Source organism: Lolium perenne, chromosome 5 (assembly GCF_019359855.2).
Source record: "Lolium perenne isolate Kyuss_39 chromosome 5, Kyuss_2.0, whole genome shotgun sequence".
NCBI classification, from domain to species: domain Eukaryota; kingdom Viridiplantae; phylum Streptophyta; class Magnoliopsida; order Poales; family Poaceae; genus Lolium; species Lolium perenne.
In genome coordinates this window covers 29,996,901-30,014,473 of record NC_067248.2, presented here as the reverse complement: position 1 = coordinate 30,014,473, position 17,573 = coordinate 29,996,901, and the positions used below count along the sequence as shown (strand labels likewise).

The 17,573-nt window shown below is 49.0% G+C and overlaps 1 protein-coding gene across 1 annotated transcript; it reads right to left on the bottom strand.

Moving 5' to 3' along the window:
• Positions 1-7,052: 7,052 nt before the first annotated feature.
• LOC139831446 (uncharacterized) lies at positions 7,053-8,727 on the bottom strand. Its single transcript, XM_071820725.1, has 2 exons — positions 8,470-8,727; positions 7,053-7,400 (listed from the first exon to the last, which is right to left on the bottom strand). Exons 1-2 carry the CDS (start codon positions 8,725-8,727, stop codon positions 7,053-7,055), a joined length of 606 nt encoding a protein of 201 aa, XP_071676826.1.
• Between the last annotated feature and the right edge of the window lie 8,846 nt (positions 8,728-17,573).

Below are 17,573 nucleotides of genomic sequence, written 5' to 3'. Positions count from 1 at the left end.
GCGCCATGTAGCTGCTTCACAAAAAAAAGCCCTTCCGGCACCCCGAAAATGGAAAAACCGTCGCCCGTGGTTCGGATTGGAAATCCGCGACCGGGGCCTTGCTTCCCATCCTAAGGCCCACGCACGTGCCAAATATGGCCTCGTTCCGACAAACTATGTGGTGAAACGGGCCGTTTCCTACTCATTTCCCCTAAAAGCCATAGAACTCCGGACGAGAAAGCCATGATCGGGAAGGGGTCTCCATGATAAGTTCCGTATCCCAGTTCCGTCTTTTGCGGTGGTTACCAGGACACATAAAATGACGCCACGCGGCTCCGCTCGATTTTTGGCTCCGTTTGCTTTGACAACCGCGCAAAACGGGGCCCGCGTGACTTGCGGTATGGCCTTACCGGGCGCGCGTGCACCCGTCCGCCAACGCGCGAAACGGAAAACATTTAGCACATAAAATGACGCGTCCTAGACCTAAAAACATTTTTCCCTCCATTTATTGAGCGAAGGAAAGTGTCGCCGATTCGAGATCCGGACAGTTTCCGGCGGATTCGGCGGGGCACCGCAGAAGCGGGTGGGATTCCCGGATGTCTTCCGCGCGCATATGGCATGTGATAGGTGGTGCGTAGGAGGTATCCTACCGCCGCGCGGAGGTCCCGCGCGATCTTGAAATGCGCGCCATGTAGCTGCTTCACAAAAAAAGCCCTTCGGCACCCCGAAAATGGAAAAACCATCGCCCGTGGTTCGGATTGGAAATCCGCGACCGGGGCCTTGCTTCCCATCCTAAGGCCCACGCACGTGCCAAATATGGCCTCGTTCCGACAAACTATGTGGTGAAACGGGCCGTTTCCTACTCATTTCCCCTAAAAGCCATAGAACTCCGGACGAGATAGCTCTGTTCGTGAAGGGTTCTCCAAGATAATTGTCGTATCCCAGTTCCGTCTTTGCGGTGGTTACCAGGACACATAAAATGACGCCACGCGGCTCCGCTCGATTTTGGCTCCGTTTGCTTTGCCAAGCTGCGCAAAACGGGGCCGCCGGGACATGCGGTATGGCCGTGCGGGCGCGCGCGTGCACCCGTCCGCCAACGCGCGAAACGGAAAACATTTAGCACATAAAATGACGCGTCCTAGACCTAAAAACATTTTTCCCTCCATTTATTGAGCGAAGGAAAGTGTCGCCCCGATTCAGATCCGGACGGTTTCAGCCGGATTCGGCGGGGCACCGCAGAAGCGGGTGGGATTCCCCGGATGGCTTCCGCGCGCATACGGCATGTGATAGGTGGTGCGTAGGAGGTATCCTACCGCGCGCGGAGGTCCCGCGCGATACTGAAATGCGCGCCATGTAGCTGCTTCACAAAAAGCCCTTCCGGCACCCGAAAATGGAAAAACCGTCGCCCGTGGTTCGGATTGGAAATCCGCGACCGGGGCCTTGCTTCCATCCTAAGGCCCATGCACGTGCCAAATATGGCCTCGTTCCGACAAACTATGTGGTGAAACGGGCCGTTTCCTACTCATTTCCCCTAAAAGCCATAGAACTCCGGACGAGATAGCCCTGTTCGTGAAGGGTTCTCCAAGATAATTGCCGTATCCCAGTTCCGTCTTTTGCAGTGGTTACCAGGACACATAAAATGACGCCACGCGGCTCCGCTCGATTTTGGCTCCGTTTGCTTTGCCAACTGCGCAAAACGGGGCCGCCGGGACATGCGGTATGGCCGTACCGGGCGCGCGCGTGCACCCGTCCGCCAACGCGCGAAACGGAAAAAATTTAGCACATAAAATGACGCGTCCTAGACCTAAAAACATTTTTCCCTCCATTTATTGAGCGAAGGAAAGTGTCGCCCCAGTTCAGATCCGGACGGTTTCCGGCGGATTCGGCGGGCACCGCAGAAGCGGGTGGGATTCCCGAGATGGCTACCGCGCGCATACGGCATGTGATAGGTGGTGCGTAGGAGGTATCCTACCGCCGCGCGGAGGTCCCGCGCGATACTGAAATGCGCGCCATGTAGCTGCTTCACAAAAAAAAGCCCTTCCGGCACCCCGAAAATGGAAAAACCGTCGCCCGTGGTTCGGATTGGAAATCCGCGACCGGGGCCTTGCTTCCCATCCTAAGGCCCATGCACGTGCCAAATATGGCCTCGTTCCGACAAACTATGTGGTGAAACGGGCCGTTTCCTACTCATTTCCCCTAAAAGCCATAGAACTCCGGACGAGATAGCCCTGTTCGTGAAGGGTTCTCCAAGATAATTGCCGTATCCCAGTTCCGTCTTTTGCTGTGGTTACCAGGACACATACCCTGACGCCACGCGGCTCCGCTCGAGGGTTTGGCTCCGTTTGCTTTGCCAACTGCGCAAAACGGGGCCGCCGGGACATGCGGTATGGCCGTACCGGGCGCGCGCGTGCACCCGTCCGCCAACGCGCGAAACGGAAAACATTTAGCACATAAAATGATGCGTCCTAGACCTAAAAACATTTTTCCCTCCATTTATTGAGCGAAGGAAAGTGTCGCCCCAGTTCAGATCCGGACAGTTTCCAGCGGATTCGGCGGGGCACCGCAGGAAGCGGGTGGGATTCCCAGATGGCTTCCGCGCGCATACGGCATGTGATAGGTGGTGCGTAGGAGGTATCCTACCGCCGCGCGGAGGTCCCGCGCGATACTGAAATGCGTGCCATGTAGCTGCTTCACAAAAAAAAGCCCTTCCGGCACCCCGAAAATGGAAAAACCGTCGCCCGTGGTTCGGATTGGAAATCCGCGACCGGGGCCTTGCTTCCCATCCTAAGGCCCACGCACGTGCCAAATATGGCCTCGTTCCGACAAACTATGTGGTGAAACGGGCCGTTTCCTACTCATTTCCCCTAAAAGCCATAGAACTCCGGACGAGATAGCCCTGTTCGTGAAGGGTTCTCCAAGATAATTGCCGTATCCCAGTTCCGTCTTTTGAAGTGGTTACCAGGACACATAAAATGACGCCACGCGGCTCCGCTCGATTTTTTGGCTCCGTTTGCTTTGCCAACTGCGCAAAACGGGGCCGCCGGGACATGCGGTATGGCCGTACCGGGCGCGCGCGTGCACCCGTCCGCCAACGCGCGAAACGGAAAACATTTAGCACATAAAATGACGCGTCCTAGACCTAAAAACATTTTTCCCTCCATTTATTGAGCGAAGGAAAGTGTCGCCCCGATTCGAGATCCGGACGGTTTCCGGCGGATTCGGCGGCACCGCAGGAAGCGGGTGGGATTCCCAGATGGCTTCCGCGCGCATACGGCATGTGATAGGTGGTGCGTAGGAGGTATCCTACCGCCGTGCGGAGGTCCCGCGCGATACTGAAATGCGCGCCATGTAGCTGCTTCACAAAAAAAAGCCCTTCCGGCACCCCGAAAATGGAAAAACCGTCGCCCGTGGTTCGGATTAGAAATCCGCGACCGGGGCCTTGCTTCCCATCCTAAGGCCCACGCACGTGCCAAATATGGCCTCGTTCCGACAAACTATGTGGTGAAACGGGCCGTTTCCTACTCATTTCCCCTAAAAGCCATAGAACTCCGGACGAGATAGCCATGTTCGTGAAGGGTTCTCCAAGATAATTGCCGTATCCCAGTTCCGTCTTTTGCAGTGGTTACCAGGACACATAAAATGACGCCACGCGGCTCCGCTCGATTTTTTGGCTCCGTTTGCTTTGCCAACTGCGCAAAACGGGGCCGCCGGGACATGCGGTATGGCCGTACCGGTTCAGATCCGGACAGTTTCCAGCGGATTCGGCGGGGCACCGCAGGAAGCGGGTGGGATTCCCAGATGGCTTCCGCGCGCATACGGCATGTGATAGGTGGTGCGTAGGAGGTATCCTACCGCCGCGCGGAGGTCCCGCGCGATACTGAAATGCGCGCCATGTAGCTGCTTCACAAAAAAAGCCCTTCGGCACCCCGAAAATGGAAAAACCGTCGCCGTGGTTCGGATTGGAAATCCGCGACCGGGGCCTTGCTTCCCATCCTAAGGCCCACGCACGTGCCAAATATGGCCTCGTTCCGACAAACTATGTGGTGAAACGGGCCGTTTCCTACTCATTTCCCCTAAAAGCCATAGAACTCCGGACGAGATAGCCCTGTTCGTGAAGGGTTCTCCAAGATAATTGCCGTATCCCAGTTCCGTCTTTTGAAGTGGTTACCAGGACACATAAAATGACGCCACGCGGCTCCGCTCGATTTTTTTGGCTCCGTTTGCTTTGCCAACTGCGCAAAACGGGGCCGCCGGGACATGCGGTATGGCCGTACGGGCGCGCGTGCACCCGTCCGCCAACGCGCGAAACGGAAAACATTTAGCACATAAAATGACGCGTCCTAGACCTAAAAACATTTTTCCCTCCATTTATTGAGCGAAGGAAAGTGTCGCCGATCTAGATCCGGACAGTTTCCAGCGGATTCGGCGGGGCACCGCAGGAAGCGGGTGGGATTCCCAGATGGCTTCCGCGCGCATACGGCATGTGATAGGTGGTGCGTAGGAGGTATCCTACCGCCGCGCGGAGGTCCCGCGCGATACTGAAATGCGCGCCATGTAGCTGCTTCACAAAAAAAAGCCCTTAGGCACCCGAAAATGGAAAAACCGTCGCCCGTGGTTCGGATTGGAAATCCGCGACCGGGGCCTTGCTTCCCATCCTAAGGCCCACGCACGTGCCAAATATGGCCTCGTTCCGACAAACTATGTGGTGAAACGGGCCGTTTCCTACTCATTTCCCCTAAAAGCCATAGAACTCCGGACGAGATAGCCCTGTTCGTGAAGGGTTCTCCAAGATAATTGCCGTATCCCAGTTCCGTCTTTTGCAGTGGTTACCAGGACACATAAAATGATGCCACGCGGCTCCGCTCGATTTTTTGGCTCCGTTTGCTTTGCCAACTGCGCAAAACGGGGCCGCCGGGACATGCGGTATGGCCGTACCGGGCGCGCGCGTGCACCCGTCCGCCAACGCGAAACGGAAAACATTTAGCACATAAAATGACGCGTCCTAGACCTAAAAACATTTTTCCCTCCATTTATTGAGCGAAGAAAAGTGTCGCCCAGTTCAGATCCGGACAGTTTCCAGCGGATTCGGCGGGGCACCGCAGGAAGCGGGTGGGATTCCCAGATGGCTTCCGCGCGCATACGGCATGTGATAGGTGGTGCGTAGGAGGTATCCTACCGCCGCGCGGAGGTCCCGCGCGATACTGAAATGCGCGCCATGTAGCTGCTTCACAAAAAAAAGCCTCCCCAGTTTAGGGTTTAGGGTTTAGGGGAGCTACTTTTGCACCATTAGACCTTGCACCACACTTTGACACATATCATAGGTCCACATGCAAGGTTTGGTGGGGTTCCGGTGCTCCGGCGGTCGGTATCCCCCTCCTCCCCCAAAACAGTGAACGCGTGCCCGGCGGGTCTACCCCCTAGATTTCTCCGCGAGGGTGCACCAATGTAACTTTTCATTCTTTTAGGTTTCTTTCGTAAAAATACACAGGTATAACCAAGAGTGGGACCCTTTGGCACATATACCCGCAGCTAGAGCCATTATCACACGATCGAGGGTGTGCCTGATCTACTGGTTAGGGTTAGGTGTAGGGTTAGGGCTAGGGTTTAGGGGGTAGGGCTAGGGTTTAGGTTAAAGGTAAGTATTTATGGTTAGGTATAGGATTAGGGTTTAGGGTTAGGGTTAGGGTTTATGATGCATGGTTCCGTAGCTCCGGCGTCGTGGTTTAGGGATTTAGAGGGGATTAGGGCTCGAAGCCTCCCCAGTTTAGGGTTTAGGGTTTAGGGGAGCTACTTTTGCACCATTAGACCTTGCACCACACTTTAACACATATCATAGGTCCACATGCAAGATTTGGTGGGGTTCCGTGCTCGGCGGTCGTTCTCCCCCTCCTTCCCCCAAAACAGCGGGCACGTGTGCCCCGGCGGGTCTACCCCCCTAGATTTCTCGTGAAACTTGAGGCATACACATATATTATGGAGATGTACATGTAACTTCAAATTCAAATTCGACATTTTTTTTCGAAATGGGGGTCATCCCCGGCTTCTGCATCATGATGATGCACACATCCTTTTATTAAAAAAATTTAAAGTATAAATGTTTACAAATCACTCATCATCGAGGATTGATACAAGAATCAACCATCGAAAGAAACACATAGTAAGACTACACATCAACATAGTCTTCTAGTATGACGCCAACCAGCCTGGCACAAGATATCCTGAGCGACCATCAGGAGCCGTGTGCATCCAGAAGCCATGGCATCCCGCTGCCCCTCCGGAGAGAGTAGGGCCCAAAGGTGGACCCAATGGGAAACCATATGAATAACCTGGAAAAAATGAAAGGAAGGTTTTTTATTAAAAATTATGTCATTCCTACTCTTCCAAATAGACCAACATAAAGCAGAAACCCCAATCCGGATAAAAGCTTTTGATTGTCTATCGACTCCATTCAACCAATTACCAAACATATTGGTAATATTGGTGGGAGGTGGGAGAGCATAAGTAAAATTCACAGTACGCCATAAGAGTTTAGCTAAAGGGCATTCAATAAAAAGGTGTTGAATGGTCTCCTGTTCCCCACAGAAAACACACTTTGTACACTTAGAGAAACAAAAAAGATAAATCTGGGTGTGAATATTCAACCAGATCTGACAGTACTATTCACATCAGGAAAAGTATGATTTCTCTGATAATCTGAGACGATAGAAGCAAAGTTTCTTGACAAGCAAATACAAATAATTAACTAGGCATGGATCTTGGAGAAGTCGTCCGTAATTGCACGGCTTCGTCCGCCACGGATTATCACTCTTCGGGCTCTGCGATCACTCATCTCCGTCGTCCACGGATCATCACTCTTCCGATCAGCACCGGTCCACGGCGCATCCTCAGGTTACGCCAATAATCACTACTCTTCGGCGCATCACTACGCTCCAGCCCACTGCTCATCATTCATCTTCGTCCGTTTGCCATGAGGGGGACTTGTCTGCTGGGTGTTGTCGCTGCAGGAAGCTGGTGCCTTCAAGATTGCTAGTTCAGCCAGCGCGCTTGCAAGTTCACCATTTAACCTTGCTATTTCAGCTGCAGCATTTCTCATGCTGTTCAGCTTCGATCTCTGCTACCCTGCATTTGCAACACAGACGTCCCCTCAGCTCGTCTTCCTTCTTGCAACCGGGGCAAAACACAAGGTAACGCAGGAAGAACCATATCTTAACGTAGAGCTGGTAGCTCACGTAAGCATCTTTAGCTGCATACTCCAGGTTTAAATCAGACAACGGCTGCTCGTCCCAGTCTTTGTGCCTCTCTCGAGGGAATTTGCTCTTCATCAGGCCGTACGACTCGTCGATGATGCTAGTTGCAAGACTAGCCATTCCATCCCTCATTAAGTTTCCTCTCTCGTTGAGACCTTTGACGATGACAATTTCCTGGATATCGATCCAGTTCTGCCTTGGAATTATAATCTTCTCGTAATATAACTTTATAAAATCTGCTCTCTTGTCAACGCTGCAGAACACAATTCCTTGATCTTGAAGGAATGAGCGCAGCGTAGGACATTCCCGTTGGTCCCGAAAGCAAAAATTTAGTACTTGCGAGATCAACACTTGAATAAAATTTGGGACTACGAAGCTAGTCTATATGCAATCTCATAGCTTGAATATAAAATTTGAAACTACATAAGTTTAGTAAGTTCATGATCAACGATCTGAAAATTATCTAGTCATAATTCATTTGGTACTAATAGAATGCATGAACAACACTTTTATGAAATGTGTAAGTGCAATTGTTTAGTCATTGAAATTTCATTTTGCATCATATAATTTTGAAACTAACAAAATTCTATTAAATGCAAGATCAAGACTCCGGAAATTTGCTTGTCATAATTAATTTGGTATAATGAAATCCAGTACATGCTAGATGAGCATATGGATAGATTCAATTTGATGCAAAAATTTAGTACTTGCGAGATCAACACTTGAATAAAATTTGGGAATACGAATGTTTAGTCTATGCAATCTCATAACTTGAATAAAATTGACATAAGTTTAGTAAGTGCATGATCAAGAGTCTGAAAATTATCTAGTCATAATCCATTTGGTACTAAAAGAATGCATGACCAACACTTTTATGAAATGTGCAAGTGCAAATTTTTTAGTCATTGAAATATCATTTTGCATCATATAATTAATTTGGTATAATGAAATCCGATTACATGCTAGATGAGCATATGGATAGATTCAATCTGCAAGATCAGCACACCATGCTTTGTGGCTTTTGTTACACAAAACACAGAAACAAAACTAGTTTTGCAGCTAGCACGGTTTGTAGTTTAATTTGTTGCACTCGAGATTAACTAAAACAGATCAAGATTAACTAAAACAGAGCACTCGAGGGTGACTTGGTTCATCATGCACTAGCGATTAACTAAAATCTGAGCAAGATTAACAAAATCAGAGCAAGATTAAGTAAATCAGAGCAAGATTAAGGTCTACAAACCAGGAAAAGTGGCGTGACGAGGACGTGGTTCCTCATGCACAGTTGAGCGACGGCGAGGTAGTTGTCTTCTTCGTGGTTGGGGTCCTCCGGAGTGTACTCGAGATCCAATCCTACAAACTTGTTCTCTTCTTCTTCCGCATACCACTGCGCGTACATCTTTAGGTACTTGCTCATCGTCTCCTCCTCGTTTGTGTAGACAACTTCGATCTCCTTGCCGCCATGGATGGTGAAGGTCCTGATCTGAGTAATGGCCTGCATTGCTGACGGCGGAGGAGGCAGAAGCGGTTGCGGAACAGAGGAAGAGGAAGAAGAAGCAGCGTCCATGGCGCGGAGGAGGCAGAAGCGGCAGAGGAGGAAGCGGCGGAGGAGGCGAAGCGGCGAGGCGAAGCGTCTTGGCGCGGAGGAGGGTTTTTTCCGTCTAGTGGGAGTGGAACCGGCAAGAAGCGGAGTGGAACCGTCAAGCGGAGAGGCGGAGGAGGGAATTTCTGATTTATTATAATTAGTAAAAACAGAGGAGGAGGGGTCCATTTTACCTGCTGGCCCCTAATCCACATAAAATTACCGGAAATGGCCCAACCCACCCGTCAGATGGCCCCACACGTCAGTGGGTGCCATTTTGCCCCACCCACCCCAAAATGGCCCAACCCAAAAGCACCTTTCTCCCCTGTCTCACTCTCTCTCACCCAGCCGCCACTACCGCCTCTTCCTCTCCCAACTCCGTCGGCCGAAGCTCCGTCAAGCAGCTCCGTCAAGCTCCGTCGGCCGAAGCTCCACGATCGCCTCCGTCGGCCGAAGCTCGGGTTAATTTGGGGGATGAGCGGGGGATTTTCTAGGGTTTGCCGTACTTAATCTCGGGGGATTTTAATTGGGGTTTTTGTCCGAGCGGCGATTTTCCTAGGGTTTGATCGATTCAAAGTAGATTCTAGTGCTAGAGTAGATTTTCCTGGTTTAGATTGATTCAAAACATGTGCTAGTGCTGCTAGTGCGAATGTCAATCTGAACCTAAACATCCCAACTTAGTTTTAATTAATGTGTAATTAATAGTTTCATAGTTCTCAAATTGTTCACTGCTTGTTATTAGGTAGACACCATGGACCCCTATGACTATGAAGTTGCCATTTTGGTCCCATCCAAGAAGGCCGTTGAGACCATCGACATCAGCTCATCCTCCGAAGGTGAGGATGGTGCTCTAGATAGGGTTCACGTCAAGCAAGAGAAAGCTGATGATCTTTGCGGCAATGGATTGTGCAGCTGAGCATGAGGAAGTTGCTCCTCCTCCTCCCGCTAATGTCCATCGACTCGTCGAGGTAAAATATATATATAGTAGTTATAGATGCAGGATATAGGTCAAATGCTTAATTAGTCTCGGTTTGGCATAATAGCTAGTCAATTTGTAGCATTCAAGGAATACTTCGGTTTCTATAAATACCGTTGGTTTGATATACTTCAGTTTTAGGAAAACTTTAAACTAGGCCTTATTCCCTGGTTTCCTTATATATGTAGGTCCCAGGATAGAGGCAGGTGAGGAATGGGATGACTTTTGCATGTATCCCAATCTAGTGGAAATGAATCCTACACAAGTTGATACCACGAGATATCTTGTTGACGAAAAGCGCCCCGCAATTCCTTTTTATGTGTGCACTATAAAGAGTGCAAGTACCGTGGAAGGCTGTTCCAGAATGGTAAATATAATTACTCCATCTCGATCAAGGATGTTTTTGCATCTTTATATGTTGACAATTACTTCATCTGAACGAAGTTTTGCATCTTATAATCTGCAGTACTTCAACCGGAAGTTTACCAAGAAGTACATCTCGAAGAATATGCAGCTTCAGAGATAATGACTTTCTTGTCTCTTACGGTGAGAGACATGGTGTGAAAGTGAGGATTTTCCAGGGCAAAGGGAAGTTTGACGGTGCGGTGATCACAACAAACTGGAGTGCTGTGGTGCGGAAGAGCAAGATGAAGGCAAATGATATCTTTGTGTTTTGGTTCCGCATTCGCGCCCGGGGCGGTCTCAAGTTGTATGTCAGGAAGCTCGAGAAATGAGCTAGCAGGCTGAACCTCTCTAATTAAGCTAGTAGTACTATATATATGTGTGTAGTATGAGCTCAACTAATATGAGCGTTGAACCTCTTATCGATCGATCTGGTACTATCTAATGGCCTGTTGGTCTATGTAATGTGCTCAAGTAAATGAGCGTTGAACCTCCTCGGTAGTATCTATAATTAACGTGTCCTTTTGGTACTATGTTATTGAGCTCAAGGCTGGCACTATATATGTGTAATATAATGTGCTTTTGGTGGTCTATATATGCTGGAGTATATATAGATATATATAGTTTGCTAGCCGTAATTAATTATTAGTCATATATTAGCCTGTTGCTTAGCTAATGCTCCTGTACAAATTAACTGTTGTCCTAAATCAGTATCCCCTCTGATAGATTATGTAACAAGATCATATCCATAACTATAAAAAAAAAAGTTGCCTTAGTTCCACTATGTAAAGGATAAAGGATGGTAAGCTGACAAGATCTCTCCAATAGCTCCACTGGTTAACTGGCACGTTGACACATCTAGAGGTGCTGGGTTCGAGTCCCAGCCCTCACTCTTTTTGTTTTTTTTTTTTGGCGCCCAGGAGAAGCCCAAATATCCCTTCCGAATCCAACTCCCTCCGATAACCTAGCAGAAATTCGAGTCTCCGACGACGAGCGGCGGCGGTGGCGGCGGTGGCGGCCCTGTCCCTCTCCGACGACGAGCCCCGTCCCTCTCCGACGACGAGCCCCGTCCCTCTCCGACGACGAGCCCCGGCCCTCTCCGACGACGAGCCCCTCCGCATCTCCCGGTCTGCACCCCTCTCACCTCTCCCCTCTCGATCTGTTCTTCTTCGTCAGTTCACAAAATCGAATCTCTCGTGATCCAATTTGGGCTGTGTCTAGGACTAAAGGACCGTGTGCGAGTTGACGGCGGTGAGGCGCTGCGTCCGAGCAAGGGATCTGCTGTCCATCTGCCTCGCCGACGACGAGCCCCTCGCCCTCTCCAGGACGAGCCCCTCCGCATCTCCCGGTCTGCACCCCTCTCATCTCTCCCCTCTCGATCTGTTCTTCTTCATCAGTTCACAAAATCGAATTGAACTGCTGTGCATTGCTTGAAATTGGAACTGCTGTGCAGTTAGGTGTGTGCTAATTGCATCATTTTGTTCTTCCGCAGATGGACAGACACTGGATTACAACAAGAATTAGAAGGCTTTCCCCTGAACACACAAAGGGAGTGGCAGAGTTTATGCAGTTTGTTCGCTTGAATGCTGCCAATGTTGATCAGGTGCTGTGCCCATGTCGTAGCTGTCTCAACCGGTGCACAAAACCTCTAGATGTAGTAGAGTCTCATTTGCTTCTTTTTGGGATGGCAAGCACTTATGACCGATGGGTCTTCCATGGAGAACCATTACATCCTGTACCTGAAGCTGGACATGGAGGACAAGGAGGTGCACCTGAAGCCGGACATGGACATGGAGGTGAACCTGAGGCTGGACATGGAGGTGAACCTGAGGCTGGACATGGAGGTGATGCAGGGGCACACCATGTTGGTGGAGGTGATGCAGACGCACACTATTATGGTTTGCAAGAGGAAGATGGTTACGAAGATGATAGAATTCCTGATCTGCTTGCTGATTTGTACAACTCAGAACCGCAAGGTGCTGGAAAGGACACTATATTTGCTGAGTTGATAGAGGAAGCCAAGCGCGCAGCCAGCGATGGGGGTACAATGTCAAGGTTTTCACTCACAGTCAAGTTACTTCAGGCCAAGTCGTACTACCGGATTAGCAACGTTGCATTCAACGCGATACTCCTGATTTTGGCCTTGCAATACCCTAATAGCTCAATACCAAAGTCATACGAGGAGGCACTTAGCATAGTCGGCAGGTTGGGACTTGGTTATGAGAGTATCCATGTGTGCCCGAATAAGCGTGTATTGTTCCGGAAGGATTATGCCAAGGAGAATAATTGCCCCAAGTGCAAAGCCTCCAGGATGGAAAGATGCTGATGGTAGGAGAAAGATCCCGGAGAAGGTGCTAAGGCACTTCCCATTGATTCCAAGGCTGCAAAGAATGTTTCTTTCAAAGGAGCAATCAAAGGAAGTACGGTGGCACAAACCGAAGCGGCAAGACGTGGAGAATGATCTCAGTCATCCAGCGAGACGGGGATGCATGGAAGGATTTTGACAATATTCATAAAGACTTTGCCGCTGATGCCGGGAACATAAGGCTTGGACTTGCCACGGATGGTTTTAATCCCTACGGGAATATGAGCAACTCCTACGGCATGTGGCTGTATTCGTGGTGCCATACAACCTTCCGCCGTGGGCATGTATGGATCAGTCCAACTTCATGCTTGCATTGCTAATCCCTGGTCCATCCTCTCCGGGAAAAGATTTTGATGTCTTCATGGAGCCTTTGTGGGAAGAGCTGCAGGGGCTCTGGACAGGTGTAAGATCGTATGATGCCAATAGTCCAGCCACGTGTGATCTCCGTGCGGCACTCTTCTGGTGTATTCATGATTATCCCAAGACCGCACACATTGTCAGGGAGGGCCACAGCTGGTTACCAGGCATGTGTGCGTTGTGACAAAGAGAATTGCTCCAAGAAATTAAGGAACAAAATCTGCTTTATTGGGCACCGCCGTTGGCTACCTCGGCACCATCCTTGGAGAAATAGCAAAGAATTCGATGGTGCTTGAAAGCCGTGAGAAGCCAGCGGAATTCACTCCAGAAGAGCTGAAGCAACAGCTTGATAGGGTTAGAGATGTGATACCAGGCAAGCTTCAGAAGAAAAGGAAACGTGAGGACGGTCAGTGTTGGAGCCGTAGATCATGTTTGTGGGACTTGCCATACTGGGAAGATCTAAAGCTGAGGCATAATCTCGATGTAATGCACATCGAGAAAAACATCTGTGACAATTTGCTTGGTACTTTCATGAACATACAAGGCAAGACCAAAGACACTTTGTGAATTCAAGGCTTGATTTGGAAGACATGGGCATAAGAGGTGACTTGCATTTGCAGCCTGTTTCAGCTGACTCTTTTGAGATGCCACGGCGTGGTATACAATGAGTAAACAAGAAAAAATTGCTTTTTGTGATTTCATAAAAGCTGTGAGGTTTCCTGATGGGTACGCGTCTAACATATCCAAGTGTGTTGCTGCTGATAAGTGCAAGCTTCAAGGGCTGAAGACCCATGACTGTCATATATTGCTTCAAAGGATCTTACCGGCTGGCCTTCGAGGAACAATCCATGAAGACATATATGAAGCGGTTGCTTGAACTTGGAAATTTCTTCGTAGAGCTGTGTCTGCAAAACACCGAAGAGAGACGTTACGGGACAGGACTTGAAAAGGAAATCGTAGTTATTCTTTGCAAACTTGAGAAGATCTTCCCCATCTTTCTTCGACGTGATGGTGCATTTGGCCATCCATCTCCCAAAAGAGGCAAGGCTTAGAGGCCCAGTGCAGTACGGTTGGATGTACCCAGTCGAAAGAAGGTTGCTAACATTGAAGCGTTATGTCCGGAACAATGCCAGGCCGGAGGGATCGATTGCCGAAGCATATATTGTTGATGAGTGCCTGACATTTTGCTCGAGATACTTCGACGATGTTGAAACAAGATTCAACCGTCCAAGCAGAAATCCGGAGCGGGATGATTCACATATTGGTGATGTGTCTGTTTTCAAACACGGTGTGAAATTTATTGGAGCCTCTCAATATGTGTTTGCTGGTGAGGACTATGACAACATGGTGTGGTATGTGCTCCGAAGTTGCCATGAGGTTGATCCATACATCGAGTACGTTTCTCTTCATCACCTTATATAGATAGGTTATTGCAGCCTCTCCAAATAATAATTAGGATCTATTTTCTGTTGCCATTCCAGCTGTGCAAACAAGAGTTGAACCAACAAGGTGGTCAGATCAATGTTGATAGATGGCTTGCCAAGAACTTTGCTAGATGGTTTCATACTCATGTGAGATCTTTAGCTGGTTTATTTCTGAAGATTGGAAAAGTTCATGATATAATTTTCTTGTGTGTGTTACTCACCCCCGGTTGATTTTATGCAGATTGGAAAAATGCGAAATGATGTCTGTCCTGATCTCTATGCTTTGGCGTGCAAACCAGATTTTAGAGTGAGACTATATTCGGCATGTGTTGTTGACAGTGTTCGGTACCATACTGTTGACCGCGAGAAGAACAGGAAGACACAAAATAGTGGAATCGTTTCTGAGGGAGATCATGATGGCAACAGCATTGACTTCTTTGGTCAGCTCAAATCCATCATCAGATTGCAATACAACTCCAGCGGTGGCGTCCATCGGTCAGTTGTCCTCTTCCGGTGTGACTGGTTTGACCTTGGTGGTAGGAAACCCGGGCTCGACGATGATGGACACTTCAAGAGTGTTAACACAGAAAAGTTTTGGTACAAGACTGATCCTTTCCTTCGACATCACAAGCAACCAAGGTCTTCTATGTGCCAGGACACCAAGTTGAAAGGAAAATGGCAAGTTGTGCAGAAATTTCACCATAGACATCTATGGAGTGTAAAAGAAAATGAACAGGGACCCGGTGTTGCTGTACTATCATATCAAGATGAAGATTCCAGTCAAGTTCCTGTGCAAGAAAAAGAAGGCACTACACGGAGTAGGACGAGAAGTGACCAGGAACGTGTGCTACTTGAAAAAGTCATTGTGGACAAACTGAAGAAACATAGCAAAGAGGTTGTGCCCGAAGAAATCAAGGAGGTTGATCAGACAATGTACCAATATTGCAGCGATGAGGATGATGATGATGATGATGGAGGAAATAGGACTAGGAAGCGTCAAGTTTTCGAAGAAGATGAGTAGCAGTTTGTGTTGAATATGTCAGCTATTTGTTCCCAGAATTTGTCAGCTATTTGTTCCCAGAATTTGTGTTGAATATGTCAGCTATTTGTTCCCAGAATTTATGTTGAATATGTCAGCTATTTGTTCCCAGAATATGTCAGCTATTTGTTCCCAGAATTTGTGCCCAATTTTTATGTTCAATATTCCTAGAATTTATGTTGAATATGTCAGCTATTTGTTCCCAGAATTTGTGCCCAATTTTTTGGGGACTCCATGCCCAATTTTTAGGGGAATCCATGCCCAATTTTTTCAATACATGGCTGACGCCGGCGACCATATATGGGCGGCGCCGCCGTGCATGGCTGACGCCGGCGACCATATATGGGCGGCGCCGCCGTGCAAAAGTAGCTGCTACACATTTTCAACAGAACTCATTTTCAACAGAACACATTTTCAAGTGAAACAGAATTGCACACATACATAGACATGGTTCAAATTCAGGAACTAAACATTGTGGCACGAACGGACAAATGGTTGGAATTACAACACAATAACTCTAGCATATACTCTAGCGTCTTCTCGGACTGACCAACAGATCACTGAATTCACCCTAATTTCAGTTCCTACACATCACCCAGGTACAACAGATGACAAAAGCTACAGATAGCACCCAAACCATGAAGCCTCCCATTTTCTTTGGTTCAGGGTTGCTCTGTTTCCTTGCAGCAAGCAGAAACTTTTCTTCCTGGAGCCTCTCAATTTCTACCTGGAGCCTCTCAATTTCTTCATCTCGATCCCAAACAGCATCACGCAGATCACGAACTAACTCTTTGTGACGTGCCTCCAGCGGATCATCATTCCACTTAAACACTTTACACCCTATTCCACCGACAATCGACGGATGAAGAACAAAAGAGGATAAGTAAGCCATAGTAGAAAAGAAACTTCAGAAGACGGTGGGCGAAATTCAGAATGGGGGCGGGGGGGCGTGCTCGAAGACTAACCGAGCGAATTTTGCAGTTCCGGTATCTTCTCCCAGGATTCGGATCACTCCAAGAAATCCATTGCGGCATCTTCTCACCACAGTCACATACGTCGGCGGGCTCATAATCGAATGGCCGCTGCCGATACGGGATGGGCGTGCCCGGCCGCCGGCGGCGACGCGACGACGCTCCTGACCTAGAAGAACTGCCCGAGCAGGCCGGGAACTGCGCCGCCATGCAACAGATGCACCTGGTCGGAGGGATTTTGGTCGGAGGAGGAACCCTAGCTAGATGCACCTGGTCGGAGGGATTTTGGTCGAGGTGGAGGGATTTTTAAGACAACTGATTAGTCTATCATGTCTATATACATGGATAACCATACTTGTGTCAACAACACTATTGTAGCAAAGCGGTAGGGAGTGGTAGTGCGGCAGCGCCAGGTCGAGGGTTCGAGTCCCCGCAAGCGCAATTTTTGCCAGTTATTTCCATCGGGAGCCACTCCAACCCCGGATGGGCCGTCGGGCCAGCAATTCAACCCCCGGATGGGCCGTCGGGCCAGCAATTCAACCCCCGGATGGGCCGCCGTGGGGTAGGCCAGCAGCCAGCAGCCTAGTAGAGGACAGCCCAAAAGAGGAGGATATCACCAGCAGCCCATTAAAATGGTGGACGGCACAGAGAAAAAAAATAACAAGACGCCTTTGTCCCACAAGTATCAGTTGGTCCTACATGTCAGTTAGTTCAAGCCAGTTGCTTCCAGTGACACGTGTGAGGCGCGTGGGACCCGAAAAGGGACACATAGGCAAAATGGATGACATGGCAGCCAAACACATACCACTGTATTGAGCCAAATGCCAATGACGCTATTGATTTGTCGCAATCGGCATTGGAAAAACGTCGTAGGCCACTTAATTTTGCTAATGACGTTTTGACCTAAATTGCCAATGACGTTTTTGCCCAATAACGTCACGATTTTCTAGGGTTTTGCCCCCCGGAGTGGCCAAGGATAGTCAAAGCTAGGAACGTCATAAACCTATGACATTTTGATTTCCAGTCATAAAAAAAACGTCATATTATGGCACATTTCTTGTAGTGACAGCCTATCACCCGCAGACAGATGGACAAACTGAAAGAGTCAACCAGATACTAGAAGATATGTTGAGAGCATGTGTGCTAGAGTATGGATCTAAGTGGGAAGACTGCTTGCCGTATGCAGAATTCTCGTACAACAACAGCTACCAAGCCAGCTTGCAGATGGCCC